Below are 17628 nucleotides of genomic sequence, written 5' to 3'. Positions count from 1 at the left end.
GGTGGAGGAGTGTTACATTTTTTATTTTATTAGTGAAGTAATCAGCAAATTCATTGCTTTTGTCTGTGTTGGGAAAGTGTTCTTAGTTCATTTGATGGTTTGGTGAAGCTTTGTATGATGTTGAATAGCATTCTGGGGTTATGTTGGTATTTGTTTATTTTGCTCGAGTAGAAATCTTTTTTTGCAATATGGATTAGTTTTTTTATAGTTTGCTACCCGGGTTCGGTAGGCATTGAGTAGTCTGTTAGTTCTATTCTTGCGCCATGATCTCTTTTTTCCTGAGTTCGCATTTGGCAGATCTTATGTTCTCGTTTTACTAATGTTGCATTTCATTTTTTATTTTCTTTTATACAAGAAGGAAGAGGTGGTGTTTAGCTGTGTAATGAAGAGTAAGGCTGCACAGTCAATGGAAGATTTGATTTGTATAGTTGGTGCAAGAAAACAGCATTAGCAAAGACTTCTGGTCTGTCGCAAAATGTCTACTATAGAAAGTAGATATTCCGGCTATTTTTAGTGTGATACCCTTGTTTTATTATGAATTGGTAGTGAAAATAGTCATGCTGTTATCAACCTAATAAATGAAGCTTGACTGTGCCGCAAATGCGCAGTAGAGAGCAGCTCTACTGCGCATGTGCGGGCAAGCACGTCTGTCTCAGCGAACGTCAGCTGGATATCAACATGGCAGCGACAAGGAGCAGCGGCCAGTAGCGAGGAAGGAGAGTGAGGAGGAGTGAGGGGAGAGGGAGAATGAGGGGGAGGTGAGACAGAGGGATGTGAGTAAGTGGAAGGGTAAGAAGTTGTGGAGTGGAGGAGGGCTGAGGGAGAGGGGATGGGATTGAGAGAGGGTGTGGAGTGACTGAGGGAAGGGGAGGGAGGTGAGAGGGAGGGAGGCAATGGGAGACAGGGTGAGTAAGACTGAGTGGAGGGAAGGGGGTGAGTGAATGAGGGGAAGGGGGAGAAAGGGAGAAAAAGTGTAGAAGGGTGCTGTGTTCGAAAATGGACTGAAAAAAAATTTAATGTAGCCCGTTTTAACGGGCTTAATGGCTTGTATATACATATTACATTCTTAGGGCTCATAATTTTATTGTATTTAAGAAACAAACACAGAAAGATATAATATAAGGACTTTAGCCTTCCCAGTTTAAAAGAAACATCAATTTGCTGTTCTTTCCAGAACAGACAGTCAACTCATTAGTTTTTTTCATACCTTTTTTGCATTTTAACGAGAATTAAACTGCATTTTTGTCCATTTATTGTATCTTTAACAAAGTGTGTAAATTTGTATACAAGGACAAATGTGTTTACATATAATCGTCTTTTCTAGAAAACTCTTTTCTTTAGTTTAATTTTTCACAGCTTGTGATCATTTAACCATGCATGAGTCCTCGTGTTAAGGTATTGCTAGATAACATAGTAGATAACTACAGAAAAATACCAATTGTCCATTCAATCTGCCCAGTTATTTTAGTCCACATGCCTAAGGATATATCCCAGCTGCTATCTGCAGAAGCTCAAACACTTAAATATTGATCCTTATGCAGGACAGTTTTTATCATCTCCCTCTTTTAGTTCTCTACAGTTCTGTCATTTGCTCCATCAGAAACACGAAGGTAGTTCCATCAATTATAAATATGGAGCAGTTTTATACCTGGAGCAAAAATTTAATACATTTTACCCAGTAATTATTACCAACTACTAATAGGGATGTAAAATATATGCTTTTTATCATAATGCTTTATACAGGTTTCCCCTTCTCCATCATCTTAATAGCAAAGAATAAAATTGAAGCCCCAAGTATATATCTATTTGGAAAATAGGGAGTGATTTTACAATATTATTCATACCAGGAAGTCTTAAATTAATATTTTGTAAAACATAGATTGCAACTGTGAGAAATTTAATTTTTTAAAAATTGACTTCACATGTTTATGGCTCAGGTTAGATAGGCATTTCCTCTGTATTTTAAATATAAAAGTATGTTAAATAGATTCTTTCAGGAGTGGAAAAGTCACAGAAGCTAGGTCATCTGGGTACCTAAGATTTGGCACTTAATGCCTAAAATTAGAAAAGCAAAAAATATAAATGAAAGAAAAGCAATATATACATTTAAAGGCAAAATAGCTAAGCAAAAGAAATGAGAAGGGAGCCTATTTTCTAAATATTTCTTCCCATAGGTACTTTTACTGGTTATAAATTTTACAGTTGAGCTCTTCTGTGTGCTTAATCTGCTAAAGGGGATATGATGTAAACACTGAAATATGTATCTGCATAACATGGTACGTGCTGTATATCTTTAGTCTGAGTTACCTGTATGCTCCTTTGGACTTCTCACTAGCATGCTATCTAAATATTTTTTTGTATCTAACAATCTGCCATAAGTTAATTGTATCCTATACTTTGCTGTAAATAAGTTGTAATTTATAACCTGCTTTAAATATTTTCACCTCTGCAGTTATTCTGCTGTAAATAACTCCTGCTGTAAATAACTACTCCTCAATTATGGTTACTCTTCTCTATCTTCTCAGCTGCTATCCCTTCCTCCTCTGTCTATCCCCTTCCCCCACCCCCTTTCTCACCTGCTCCCTCACCCGCTCCTTGTTTATTGTAATTTCCTCCTTTCTCAAGTTTTATTGTAAACCGGCGTGATGTGCCCCACGAACACCGGTATATTAAAAGCTGTTAAATACAAATAAATAAAAATAAAGGTCTGCTCTCATGAAGATTGCCAATGAACTGTTTTGAGTATATGCATAAAGTTTTTATCTAAAAGATTTTACTCTCAGCAGCATATTGTCCCTGTTGCTTAACCATGGTCCACCTACAGCTCACTAGCCTCATAACAGAAGGGTTTTTTGCGGGGGTAGAACAAATAAGCCTGAAGTCTTTTTTTCAAGTGAGCAGCACAGGAGCCAAAGGGAAGACACAACCTTTTTTTTTACAGACAAAATACCTAGAGCTTGCCTGAGCTCTGTCCATAATAGTTAGTTCCCTTTTTGCCAGGAGCCACCTAGGCCTGTTAGGCCCTTCAAAGTATCAGTTCACAAGTAACAGGTTAAATGTTCCTTTCTCTAGGATGACGCTTCTAACAGTGTTTTCCCTAGTTCCTGCTTTTGGGTCTACCTGCCTGCCTTTGGTCAGCTTTCTCTCCTTTGTTTCAGGTAGCTCTAGCTCTTATGCAGTCTGACCCCCATCTTTATTAGCTATGCCTGGTTTTAGCCAGCTCATGTACTGTAGTTAGTTGGAGCCCTGCAGAGCTTGAATTTTCCCCATGTATTTTGAAAAACAATTGGAATGGCTTTATGGAAAAGATGTTTTACTAGCATAACACTTGCACCCTGTTACGTAGCCCAAGAGCCTAGATACACCTTCCAGTTAGGCATACAAATGCTGTGCTGTAGCAGCATTGGTTCCATCATAATGTTTGTTTTTCCCCTCATAAACTGTGTGAGCTTCACAAATTCATTGTAAACTGTAATGGTTTCAGATGATTTGGGTTGTTACATGTCTCTCCAGATTGCTTTTCACAAGGATTAAACGTACTGAACTCAAAACTTCAAACACCTGTTAAAGTGGTGTTTCCTTGCTCCCTTTGGCCAGCATGCCAGAGAAGATGCTCTTCAGAGTTCAGAATATTGGTAGTGTCTGGAGCTGTGTTTTATATTGTCCCAAAACTTCAGTCAGTAAATATAGGAAATTGTGCACTGTCTGCAACTTCTGTCTGGGTTGTCTGGTGACTAGGGCCATGAAAGAGCAGCTGTCTTGTGTTTCCTGAGTCTGGGAAGACTAGTAGCAATGTATATTAACAGATTCCCAGTTCATAGTTTACTTTCCTCTTCCATTGCTAGTATTGATATCTATGCACATAGATGCAGACTGACTGGTAATCTTATTAGTTTCCTTGCATTTATTTATGCGATGTTTTGTGTTTTGTGTTTTTTTTCAGGCCCAGATTGCCTTCCTTCAAGGTGAAAGGAAAGGACAAGAAAATCTCAAGAAGGATCTGGTCAGAAGGATCAAAATGCTAGAATATGCTCTTAAACAGGAAAGGTGCCTTACTTTTACATCTTCTCTATCCCAAAATTGTCTCTGCAAGTGGCTGAAATTTAATTGTGTACAAGCTTTATAAGAATACTGATATCAACACTGCTTTTTCAATTCATTTATATTTGTGAAAGGCAATGGTATCAGAACTATTCAAATTTGATTGTCTATTTTCAAGATTTTATTATACTTTAATATACCACCCAGCTTATATGGAGAGAACCATTTTATTTAACGGTCTGTGACCTCCACTGTTTCACTTGAATTATTTAAACGGGAAAGGAAAAGAATCCCCACTAAATAAAACACCCCTGCCTCCCAAAAAAAGAAAAAAAATTATGAATGTCATAGGAAAGAGCAACAAATATTTGTTTAAAACTTGAAAATAACACCTGGACTAAGCAGTGATGCATTAAATGAAAGAGTTCCCCTTAGTACATTTTTTTCTTGAGACCATCTGACATGTATTTTATTTTATGGCCCCACAGAGCTCAACCTTTTCTGGTAACAATACTAGAGAGAAACTCACAGATACCCCTAACAGACAACTTCACAAATAATGGGCATCTTACATAAATATGGTGAATTGATGTATTTGATAAATCTGATAAAAGAGATTTAATAGACAAGTAAAAAAATATAAGATCCCCATTAAAATATAAGATCCCCATTAAAATATAAGATCCCCATTATTTGTGAAGTTTTTCTTCAGAGTTTAACATCCTTACCTCAGTTAGGATTTTTGGCACTTTAAACATTTTTTTTTCTTTCATTGAGCTGGCCTGTGATGGTTTCTTCAGCACTACTGTGCCAGGTGGCTTCCCAACTCATAGGTAGATGCAGTATTGGCACGGGGAAAATGGGCGATCATGATTGAGCAGCCGCTCTCCCAAAGCGCGCTGATGGACCTCTCCAGGGCACCCCATTTAATATTTAAATCTGCCATGGTAAAAAGGAGGCACTAGGTGAAATTGTGTGCCCCTAGCAACTCCTCGGCAGCAGACGCCCAGGAGAGGTTGGCTGTCAGGTGGTTAGGAAAACAGATGCTCAATTTTGAGTGTCCCTTTTCCTAACCTGACCGCTGGCATGTTTAAAAAAAAATAATAATTTTTTTTAAAGGTGGTCTTCCTTTTTGTTCCTCCAACTTAATATTACCACGATATTAAGTCAGAGGAAGTACAGAAAAACACTATTTTCTGCTTTTCCATAATTTTTGAGCAGCCCAAAAAATCTAACGCCTGCTCTGGGCTGGCGGTAATTTCTGAGAGTAAAAATGTGCACATTAGGCACACTTTTTTTTTTTTAATCGGGGGAGAATAGCTAATAGCCTCATCAACATGCATTTGCATGTGATGAGTGCTATTAGCCTTACCAGGGGTTGGATGTGCATTTTGTACGCGATAATCCCATTATAGCATAAGGGGTTGTGGACGCAAGTCCAACCACAGGTTAATCAGTATGCTCGGCTGAATGTACTGTATTGCATCGGCTTGTTTATGTATGGAGAAGAAAACCTTTCTCAAAACTAACATTTCTTTTGACTTTGTCTTGTACATTATCCTCACTGTGCCCAAGAAACATAGCTTCAAGTTCTGTCCAGTTGCAAGCGAATGATGTCCATTACTGACCACCATAAGGTTTGCAATAAGTGTCTGGAACAAGGCCACAATGTTTCTGGCTGTGACAGTTTCACAAAGTTGCCAACCAGAGCAGTTTTGCCCAGAAGGATAGACTGCTTACTTTTTATAGGTGAGCTTAAAGCTGCTGTTTAGAAGCTCCTCCTGAGGACTTAACAGCCACATTGATTGCTGATGGTCAGGAAATGCTGAAGAGACTTTCAGCTTCTTGATGTGAAGATAGGCCCATGAGTTGAGAGATCTCGTACTCCTGCTCAAGTTTGTGTTCAGGGCTTGGAGCATTTGTAAAGTTGTCACAGACCCTTGAGTAAGGATTTATAGCCTTGACCTTTTGATGCATGATTCTGAGAGCTAAGAAGTGCAGGAGGTTCCATACCATCAAAAGCCATGTCTGGAGGTGAGCTATATCAATCTCTAGAGGTATATCCCAAAGCCCTCGATAGCTTCCAGGGAGCCTAGGATGACATTTCCTTCCCTATAAGGCTGACTCCATTGTGGATATTGACACTATGGATAGGAGAGTTGGGGAAGTACTTGCTCAGCTTGCCAAACATATTGATGATCTGGCATTGAGCACTCTGTTAGTGTATTGACTGATCCTTCTCTTGGTGTCTTCTGCTCAGCATCAACACTGGTCTTGATCCTGTTGGGGTACTACACCAGTGATTGTGAAGAACTGTAGAAGGAACTTGAGACTTGGCATCTAAATGGCAGATACAATTTAATTGGAAAAGCATAAAGTAATGCACATAGGAAAAAATCCCAACTACAGTATAGAATGCTGGGTTCCATGTTTGAGGTCACCACTCAGGAAAAGGACCTCTAGAGTCCTTATGGACAATAACTTGAAATCTTCAGCTCTTAAGTGTATGGCAGTGGTCAGAAAAGCAAATAGAATATTAGCAATTATTTGGAAAGGAATAGAGAACAAAATTGAGTATCATAATGTCTTTGCAGTGGCACTTTGAGTATTGTCTGTGGTTCTGGTCATGCCATCAAAAAGGCATAGGACAAACAGAAAAGGTACAGAGAAGGGCGACAAATAACTGGGATGGAAAAGCTGCCTAAGGAGAGAGGCTAAACAGATTAGAGCTCTTTAGGTTGGAAAAAAAGACAATTGAGAGGGGATGCAATTGAAATTTATAAAATTGTGGGGTGGAATGGGTCGTTATAAGAATGTAACTAGCCAGTTAAACCTGTTTTCTAAAAGTTGCCCTTATTTAAAAAAAAAAAAAAAAAAAAAAAAAAAAATCCTGTCCCTCTTCGTTTACCTGGCCAGTCCAACAGTATTTATTTTTATTTATTTATTTAAGGTTTTTTTATACCGGCATTCATGAACTCGTTCACATCATGTCGGTTTACAGAAAAACAGGGGTGCGAATAATACAACCAAAAACATAAATAACGTGATGAAGAGAAGCAGTTACAATTAACAAGGTCTATTGAACTGGGATTGTAAGAAATAGAAAGAGATAGAGGAGGTTAATTATATACAAGGGTACAATATAAATATGGCCCTCAAACAAGAATCTCTTGTCACTCCCAAAGAGCCACTAGTTGATAATTGATGAAAAAGTTCCCTCTATCTAGTCAGCTGCTAGTTGGTCATTTAATTAGTGTTCCTCTTTTCCTCCTGCCCCAATTATCTACCATTATTTTTTAACAAAGATAAATCCCCCCTCCCCCAGCCAGTGACACTAATTCAGTTAATGAGCCAGTGTGAGACAGTCTGGGTCTGCTCCACTCTGAAGCCCTTCGGTGGCCTTATCCACTCGTGGCATCTGTATGGGAGGTGGGGGCCTGAGAGTGGAGTACACCCTGACTGTCTCTCACTGGCTTGTTCAGCTGCCTCAGGACCTGCCTCATATGGGGGTGGGGGGGGGGGGGGGGGGGGAGGATTAGAAAAAGATCTTTGTCTAGAGCAGAGCTTTCCAAACTGTGTGTCGGGACACGTTAGTGTGTTGCCTGCAGTGTGCAGGTGTGTCGCGCAAGCCAGGTCAACTCTGATGCGAGTTTGGGCTTTTTTTTTTTCTAGAGATTCACTTTTTTTTTTTTCAGTTTATGGGTTGCTTATTATTGGGTGATTTTTGCTGTCAATCGCGTTTTTTTGGGGGGGCTTGGTGGGTGGAACGAGCCCAGCCATCCTTGCATTGGCTGCTGCTGCCGATGAGGCCTGGCCATGAGGAGTACTGACTGCAAGCAGCAGTGTCTGGTGATGATGGAAGGGAGTGAAGCACTTAACTGGCAACAATCAAAAAGACGAGGTACATGAGTGTGGGGGCCAGATATGTGCTGGGGGGAGAGAGATGAGTGAGTGGGGGGCAAACGTGCTGGGGGGCCAGACATGTGCTGGGGGGAGGAGAGAGATGAGTGTGTGGGGGACAGACAATTTGTTTTATTATTGTTTCTCATAAATTATAACAACAACATGAATCTTGGAATATATATTTTTAATATAAATTTAAGGTTTTCATGAGATAGGTTGTGTCGTGAAACATTTTTTTTATGTATATATTTAAGGAAACATACATAAATTGTCGAAATATGTTTCGTTCGTTTAACCTTTAACCTTGGTTTACTAGTAGACTGAATTACCGTGTCGTGAAATTATGTTTGTCTAAAAAGTGTGTCACCAACATGAAAAGTTTGGAAAGCTCTGGTCTAGAGTATGGGTACAGGGTGTGCAGTTACAGAGCAGGTCTGCCTTCTTCCTCATTTTCCTGCAGTCAGTCACTCTGTGGATTGGTGAAAATTCTGCTGTGGACCAATGCTGGCCACAAACCAGTTAAGAAATACTGCTCTGGATAATGGACAGTTACAGATTACATATTTTAGAAATTCCACCAAGTTGTCCTCCCAGAAGCTTTAGTGCGTAAACAGCAACAGGACCTACTTAAGTTAAAAATCCTTTCCCTAGTACAGGCCACAGTGATTGAACCTGGCCCACTGCAAGAGAGAGGGTATATTTTAGGTATTTCCTGGCCTCCATAAAACTAAGTTTTGTTATCTCACTGTAGATCTGAGACATGAACAATTTCCCCAAAAATAGAGAAATTCAAAAATTCCCTGAGCACTGTAACAATGGAAATTAGGTTAGCAGGAGGCATATACACAGAGATGCATCTTGCATAGATGTAGTATCTCAGATTTATAGTGCAGAAACAGCCTCCAGTTTTGTGTTGTGTAAGCCTAGCATCTGCTCCATGCTGTTTTCCTAATAGGTGTATAGTGTTAGGTCCTGATGTAATATTTCAGTATTGCATTTTCATAGGTAGGGGTGTTACTGTTTGAATCTTGACAGTTAGTGCTTTTAGTATGGGAGGTTTACTATATTGTAATTTAGATTAATCATGGCTTTTTGAGGGTCAAGTCCACAGCCAGTGCATTTTACAATAAGTCTAAGACCACATAGGTTTCAAGTGCATTTTTTGCAGGGTTTTTTTTAGTTGCTATCATATGTAAATATACTGTACATATTCTAATATTTTTTTCTCTCACAAGACTGCACTTTACCCTTTTCATGTAAAATCTCCCTTTTTGAATCAGGGAAGTGATTGATAAATTTTAAAATGCATAATTTTTAATTGCATGTGGGGAGGATGAGGGTAGCACAAAGCTGTAAGGTTTGCCTAGGGCACTTAATACCCTTGCACCAGCTCTAAGAGAGTGTCACACATTCCCCCTATTCACACATTTCCAGGGGGGCAGATGTTGGGAAATGGTTGGAGGGAGATGGTAGGATTCCTAGGAGTTTTGCCAAGGTTGCTAGCTTCCTAGAAATATCACTTATTTTGCCACTTCTCTGGGAACCTAGACCCTGCCGCCTCCTTTCCTCAGCCTTTCATGTCGCTGTAAGGACCAGACTCCAAGGGGACACTCCTCCCCAGCCTTCTCAGTGACTTGATTTGTGCCAAAACATGGGGGTGGGAATGCTTTCTCATCCCTTGCCTCAGGCAGCAGATTGCTTTGAACCGCCCCTAACCTATCACATCATATTGGCATAATCTTGCACAGATTTCTTAATTTATTTTGCATACTAGTTAACCCCACATATTAGAACTGTTTTCTCTGATCTTTGAGATGTAAAGAAATGGGTTGTAGATTGCAAATTTAGGATTTTCTCCAATGACAAGCAGGATGGTAGTCCTCACACATGGGTGACATCATCGGATGTAGCCCGGCACGGAAAACTTTCGTCAACGTTTCTAGAAACTTTCGTCAAAGTTTCTAGAAACTTTGACAGGCACATAGAGCATGGCCAGCATGCCGCTAACCATGCATCCATGCTGGTCCCTCTTCAATCTCTCTTTTTCTATGGAGCTTCAGAGCTTGTGCTTCTTTTTGGCTTTTTGGCTAGTTGGTGTGTTTTCCTTCCACATGTCTCGTAGGGTCCCTCGCCCTCCTCAGATAGCGATCAGTAAGTGCTTCATGCCTTCGCAGTTTATTCTCGATGGCTCCCCCCCCACCCCCTCCCAGTGTCGGCTGACCAAGTGCCGTGCTCTTTTTTTCCATAGCATCGACCCGCTTCTGCCAATGCCCTCAGTGCCTCCGGACCATGTCCATCACAGACCCCCACGAGTTCTGTGTCCTCTACCTGGTGGCTTCTCACGATGTCCATGCCTGCAATCTCTGTGCCCAGATGACCCCCAAGGCTCATCGGTCTGTCTTGACAAAATGGAAAAACTTTTCGGGTCCAAGTGGTTAGAGCCGTCCTCTGTGCTGGGGACTTCCACACCCTTTGGAAACGAGCCCCCGGCCCCAACTGTTGGGTTTGCCTTCTCCTGCCTTGCCTGTTCTCGAGCTAGGTGCAGGTGACTGTCTGCTATCCCTGTCATCCCGTCCCCAGTCGGGTTCCTCGACGTCGCCATCGGTATCGGGCAAGGGCCACAATACTTATCAAGAGAGGTCTAAGAAGCACCATCAATAATCATCCTCTTCATCAAAACCAGATGGTGAGAAGGCATCGACCTCAGTGCCTTCCGTGGAGGAGGCCATCCCTTCTGACCCCACAGATGCCTCCAGGTGGCCGGCACCAGTGGAGAGCTCTTTCCCCCTCAATCCAGGGGACTTACCAATTCCACCAGCTCCTCCTCAGGCCAGTTTATCCTCACCGGCCTTTGAGGAGGAGTTAGAGAGCCGTGTGTGGTTGGCAGTTGGCCGGGCCCCGCAGGGCCTCTGGTTCCCCCAGGTACCGCCTCTGCCGCAAGAGCCTGTTCCACCGGTGCTTGCACCTTTGTTAGAGCAGCTTGACATGCTGCTCGGTATGCTCCTGATGCAGCCGGCTCCGGAGCTCCAAGCCCCTTCGCGGCCTCCGGGTGCACTGCTGTCAGCACCACCAGCCCCCATACCAGTGAATGACTCAGAGGAGGGCCGTTAGGCTCAATGGTGGCCCGGAGACGCATGGTGCAACCTCACCTGGCAGTTCTCCCAGGGTCCTCTGGGTTGGTACCCTCGATCCCGCTGACACCGAATCCCTTGCGACCTCAAGGCCCCTTGATCCTCTGGCACCACTTTCGGTGCCCTTGAGGACCAGACTGTGCAAATTGATGGGCCTTCGACCCCCCCCTCTTTAACACTGGAGGGTGCAGTGAGGGAGAAGCTCCTTATGAGCTCTGGGAGGGGGGGGGGGGGCGTCTGTATCCTCCTCCTTGGAATCGGAAGATTTGCCTTCCAAACCTCCCCCCCCCCCCCCCCCCCCCCCCCGAGGATTTTTCCTTCACGGGCTTCGTCAAGACCATGGCTGAATTGGTGCTTTTCTAACTATTGACAGAGCAGGACTCCAGGCGTAAAATGCTGGAGATCCTACAATTCATGGATGCCCTGAAGGAAGTGGTGGCGGGAGCTGGTGAACCACCTGTGGGAGCATCCCATCTCGGTGCTGCTGGTTGACAGGAAGACGGATGCAGTATACCTAGTTCAGCCGTCCACTGGGTTCGACTGCCGTCAACTCCTCCACCAGTTGGTGGTAGTAGAGTCAGCCCTGAAAAAGACTGAGGATTCGTACCCATGCCTCTGCTCCTTCAGGGCACAAGCATAAAGCTCTTGATGATTTGGGCGCAGAGTGTTTCAGGGTGCCATGCTCATTGCCTGCATAACTTGCTACCAGCTTTACTTGGGCCAGTATTCCCGGAACCTGTGGAAGCAGGCCCTGGAATTTAGTGAATGTCTGCCACACCAATTCCAGGAGGACTTCCAGTCTATTGTCCAGAAGGGCTTGGAGTGCAATAAGCAGAGGTTCGCTCAGTTTATGATGTCTTCGAGACAGCCATGAGATCAGCTGCAGTGGGCATTGGAGCCCATTGGACGGCATGGATATGGGCCTCCGACCTGCGCCCTGAGGTTCCAGGACCGTCTGGCTGACTTGCTGAGTACGGGAGAGAACCTGTTTGGAGACAGGATTAAAGAGGCTGTGTCGCAGCTGAAGGACTCCCAGGAGACCCTTCAGCAATTGTTGGCTAGTACTTTCAATACCCAGCCTACAAAAATTTGTCAAAAGTTTTCCATGCTGGGCTCCATCCGATAATGCCACCCTTGTGTGAGGACTAGCATCCTGCTGTCCTTGGAGAACACCTGTTACGGGTAAGCAACTCTGCTATTTTTGAAGATTGATTGGCAAATGGAGTTGATATGGCACTCGCATTTAATTTCTAATGTGTATATGTGATTTCTGTTTCCTGGGTTAAATGGATTGTTTATTTTTAAATTGTAAATTGAGATTTTTCAAAGGTGTTCGATTAGGAAAGAGAAAACAAAGAGAAATCTAATTACAAAGTTTAAATTTAATAACTTAATTGTTATGAGGAATAAAATTAATATATTTGGTTGTAATATTCAAGCAAGGGGTTGGTTGAAATCTGAAGCAAGTGGAGGATTAGCCTGGTGATTAGAGCAGAGAAAACAGGGTTCAAATCCCTCTTCCACTACTTGTGATGTTGGGCAACTCACTTCACCCTCCATTGCCTCAGGTACAAACTTAGATTGTGAGCCCAGTGGGGACAGGGATATGCCTACAGTACCTGAATGTAATCTACTTTGAAGCACCTGTAAATTAAATAAAAATCTTCGGGAATAAAACTCCTAATTTTGGAGAAAATATCTTTTCAGTCAGTAATGCTGAACTACTGTTTTAATTTTCAGTTAAACAAGAAACAAAGATAGGATTATGTCTCTTGAAGTTTCAAGGGTGATTGAAGGATTCCTTGCCTACTTATCTTTTTTTCAACTAGGAACAGTTTATGCTACACAATATGCAGAAGTTTGTAAATCAGATCATTAATAAAATGTTTTCATTCATTGACTCTAAGTTAAATTTTCAAATGCTTTATTAAAATAAACTTTTCATAATCTGTGTTCTTAAGACAAGAACCATTGTGCACACAAAGTTTACTGAACAGAAACTTAAATGGCAAATACAGCTTTTATTCAGCTAAATTAATAAAAAGGTTAGGGATAGCCAAGCCATGGGTGTAATAGTGTTGCAGGTAGCCTAACAGCATGTTGCACTTCCTGATGATTACTCGAAGTTATGTTGAGATATTTTGACATGGAGAGCAAAGGGGTGATTTTGTTAAAGATTTTGGGAGATTTGAGATGCTGAAGTAGCTCTGAATTTCCTTAAGAAAAGTTCTGCCTTTGGTGTATCCTTTTGTTAAAATTGTTAAGAGGATACATACTGCTAAATGAACTCTTGTTTTTGCTTATTTCTTCAGGTGTGGGATATGAGATTTGCCATTCTGGGTCAGTTGAAAGGTTCATCAAGCCCAGTATCCTATTTCCAATAGTGACCAATCCAGGTCACAAGTACCTGTCAGGATCCCAAGGGGTAGATATTCTGCTTTATCCCAGGGTTAAGAAGTTGATTATTGCAACTCCACCTTAATAGTGGTTTATGGACTTTTCCTCCAGGAACTTGTCCAAACCGTGTTTAAATGCACACTAATAGCTTTCACGACATCCTCAGGCAGTGAATTCCAGAGCTTAATTATGCATTGAGTAATAAAATGTTATCTTAATAGTTTTAAATGTATTACCTAATTAACTTCCTTGTGTGTCCCCTAGTCTTTGTACTCTTTGAAGAGTAAACAACTAAGTAAACCCTGGAATCAAAAATCATACTGTTTGTTACAGGATTAAATATAAGCATGTCCTCTTGGCCTTGCTTCCTGGCACAGTGAATAATCTGTTTAAATAAAGATTTATTGAAAGCACTGGCTTGAGGTGTGCTAGACTGATAAAGTAATAACCATGCTGCTTGGACTGCTACCATCTCATTCTGGAAGAGAATGTCCCATTAATTATACATCTTGTTGAATTTGGAAGCTGGATTTCAGAAACTACTACTCTGCTGTTGGTTTCCTTTACTGGTAGTACCATATTTCTTGTCGTCCTTGTGATTTTGGTTCTCTGTCAATGAGCAGGGCTGAATTAGCCATGATACATGGGTGATGGCACTGAACCAACCCTTCTCTCTAGCTCAGTAAAGTGTTAATACTGAGCAAGCACAAGAGAGAGGGTGTGTACCCTCTCTCTACTGCAAGGTTTTCTAATTTTCTGCTTTTGAAGTTTTTCTTCAATCTTACTCATTTTTTGGAGTTGCTTTGTGGTTTTGCCAGCTCCTCAGCACTTTTCAATGCTACCTTTAAAAAAAAAAATTGGCTCAAAGGAGACCACTTTCAGTGGCTTCAAGGACTGCTTGTGGCCATATAATATCAATCACTGATGACCATAATGTCTGTTACAGGTGCTTGGAATCCATTCATGACTCAGCTGACCTCTGTATTGCCTAGATCCCAGTGGAACAGGTCTTGGGCTGAGACAATTTGGTTTCCACTCATTTGAGGTTTGTTCCTGAGAAAATCAATTTGGGAACATTCCTCTGTGATCGTGTAGAACCAGGGGAATGTGGCTTACCCTAACATCCACTGTCTGATTTTCAGAGCCTGGCGATGACTTGGATTCTTTGAAAAAGGCGTCGAAAATCCTTTAGTCTTATAGAAAATCCTTTAGGAGGTGGTATTGATTGAAATGGTGGTGGCTGTCCATCTAGTGTGAGGGCAGGACCTTAGATACCTTCTCTTACATCTTTTGAGTATGAGGTAATAGGGGAAAAATCCATAGCTAGTTGTGAATGAAGGTTTATGGCATTAGTATCACAGCTCTGGTTGAGATTGAGTTGAAGGGTTACAGGAGGAAGCTGCTGGATCATAAATTATTTTAGTATTTTTTTCTTTGAATTTAATCTTTGAAGACTTAGATGGCTTATGAGAAGCTAAAATACTGTAATATATTATGAGCTCTCTGGGCTATCAGGGTTGTGGCATCTCCATGTCATTTTGAAACTCGGTGTAGAATCTGAAATTTATCCCTTTTTGGAGTTTTAATTTTTAGTTCCAAAAATTTTAATGCATCTCTGCTCTGCCCCACCCTGTAAAAAAGAGAAACTTCAGAAAGTGTAATATCACTCTAGTAAAATTGAGATGGCAGAGTATATTGGCTTTAAAATTTGAACAAATTTACTTTTTAGATTTCAAAACAAAATTAACTCCAGGATATAAAATTTGATTGCTAGTGCACCACTAAATTGAAATTCGAGTGCTTTTGGCATAGGCAACACTGGGAGAGAAGCGGGAAGTGCTGCTGTTGCTCTCTCCTGTTGCCTGTTACTTAGAGCACCCATGCAAGAATGGCAACTGAAAAGTGCTTAATCATTTTTACTTTGACAGATGTTCTTTGACTGGTGTAATGCTTTGTAGAAAAAACAGTTCAGCAGTTTGAGAGCATCCATGAATCATATGCTAATCTGTGAATTATTTAACACTTTCCTCGGACAAAGTGAGTATATGGAATGGTATTCTAACGATTAAGCTATGAACAGTACAGACTGGGTATATCTAGGATGGAAAAACAGGTGTGTGCCTAAAGAACCATCAACGTTTTCCTTTTTTTTTTTTTTTTTGTTTTATCAAAGCAATTCCCACGATTTTACAAAGAAAAATAATAAAATGGCAAATGGCTCTTAAAGGCAATTTCTTCTAGTAGGCATTAAAAACCTTTTTTTCTGTAACTGTATTTGAATGCTTATTCTACTTAGAAAAATTTCAAAATTTAGAAAATAACTGTGCTGCGACAAGCCCCATCCAGAAGGAGCAGTGTACCCTAAGCTAAAACTGTTACAGAGAAACCTACTGATCTCATATGTTAGTTTGCTCTGTTGTGATAGTGTCATATTGTACCTTTAAATAATTCCATGAATGGTGGGGAATTACTGATCATTAAAATGTGTGCCATTAACTAGTTACAAAAGGAAAAGAAAAAAAAATAGAAAGAGACGGAAGGACAGGGAACCGCAGGACCCACGCGGTGAGTCAGCCGCGCCCCCCTGAGAGGCACTAGGCCTATCAGAGGGCGCCAAAAAAAGGCCTTTAAATCTCGTCGCCTCCCTCTGGCACTGCATGCCCGAAGGAGCGCGACCTAAGGGGCCTGCCCCTTAGCGCGCCCCTTGGAGCGTCCCAGGACTCTAAACAGAGACCTCACCGTTATCGGTTTAGCCTATTCTCAGCACAGTTTTATGCTTTACATCTCCTGCTTTCACACGCTCTCAGATTCATCCACCTCTCATCCAGCCTACTACAGCATTCATCTTAGCTTCTCCTAACTTCCTCCAGCATTTATCCAGCATCCTTCCTAGCTTCCTAGTGATCTTTTATCCCATTCCATTACAGAACAAGCCTCACATCTTAACTACTTGCATCATCCATCCACTAGATCCTGGACTGTAACTGGATCCTTGACTGCAACTCCTAATAAAGAGAAGGGTCTCAACCCACACCTTCAAGATGCGCCTACTCCCCATACCCACAATTCCTTACACCCCCAAGCACATGACCAACAAACCCAGAATATTAGGTATACGTCATCAAAGATTGATTCCAATCATGATTTCCCCTATCTCCCAAATGCTCGGTCTCACTCTATTCACCTTAACATTATTCAACGCCCAATCCATCACAAAAAAAATTCACCTACTCAATGACCACCTGATTGACAACAACCCTGACCTTTGCGCCATTACTGAAATGTGGCTGAAACCCACGGACACAGTTCTACTAAACCAACTCCCTATCCAACTTTATGATATCCACTCAATCCCTAGAATCAAAAAAGGGGAGGAAGCCTACTACTAGCTGCAAAAAAGGGACTTGGACTCTCCCTGCAATTATCCACCAGAATAAGTAACCTTGAGTTAGCCTTATTCAACTCGGACCATCTCCAAATTGCTCTGGTCTACTCACCCCCAGGAACCTTAGACTCTGATCCCTCTCCATTAATCGAATTCACAGCTAAACATCTCAAGAGGGACAAACCAGCCATCTTGTTGGGAGATTTTAATCTCCATGTGGATATTTCCCCACTTTCCCACAACTGCGACATCTTACTTACAGCACTCAACCACTTGGGCTTCAGCCAGATTGTTAAAGGCCCCACACATAAAGCGGGACACACCTTAGACATGATTTTCCTCAACGATGGTCTATCATCCACCACCGTCCCAACTTGCGTCCCAATCCCGTGGTCAGACCATCATATTATCTCTGCTGAGCTTCAAATCAATGACCATCCTCGGCCCGTCTTCCCTTCAACCACAATACAATACAGGAAACCTTGCTCCACAGATCAACTTAGCAAACTACTCTCAAAAGAGCTTGATCGACTTGATCTCACTGATGCTCCCTCGGCTATCAACTCATGGATTAAGATAACAAGCGAGGTCGCAGATCAATCCTGCCCAACCATCACTAAATCCTTGAGACCACCCCAAGCTAACAGGAATCCGTGGTACACCCCGGAACTTAAAAGCCTCAAACAAAAACTTCGTAACAATGAGCTCAAATGGTGCAAGACCCCATCCATCAACACACTAGCAAACTATAAACCCCATCTTAATGCATAC

The 17628-nt window shown here is 41.8% G+C and overlaps 1 protein-coding gene across 1 annotated transcript in view; it reads left to right on the top strand.

Annotated features, from left to right (window-relative positions):
* STRN (striatin) overlaps positions 1 to 17628 on the top strand; it is a 533408-nt gene that overhangs the window by 138039 nt on the left and 377741 nt on the right. Inside the window, exon 2 of the mRNA XM_029593931.1 lies at positions 3944 to 4047. Coding sequence (XP_029449791.1) covers positions 3944 to 4047 — 104 coding nt within the window. The remainder of the gene's footprint in view (positions 1 to 3943; positions 4048 to 17628) is intronic.

The sequence above is a fragment of the Rhinatrema bivittatum genome, chromosome 3, assembly GCF_901001135.1.
Source record: "Rhinatrema bivittatum chromosome 3, aRhiBiv1.1, whole genome shotgun sequence".
NCBI classification, from domain to species: Eukaryota; Metazoa; Chordata; class Amphibia; order Gymnophiona; family Rhinatrematidae; genus Rhinatrema; species Rhinatrema bivittatum.
Note: the sequence above shows the minus strand (reverse complement) of the source record. Positions and strands in the feature narration are given on the sequence as shown.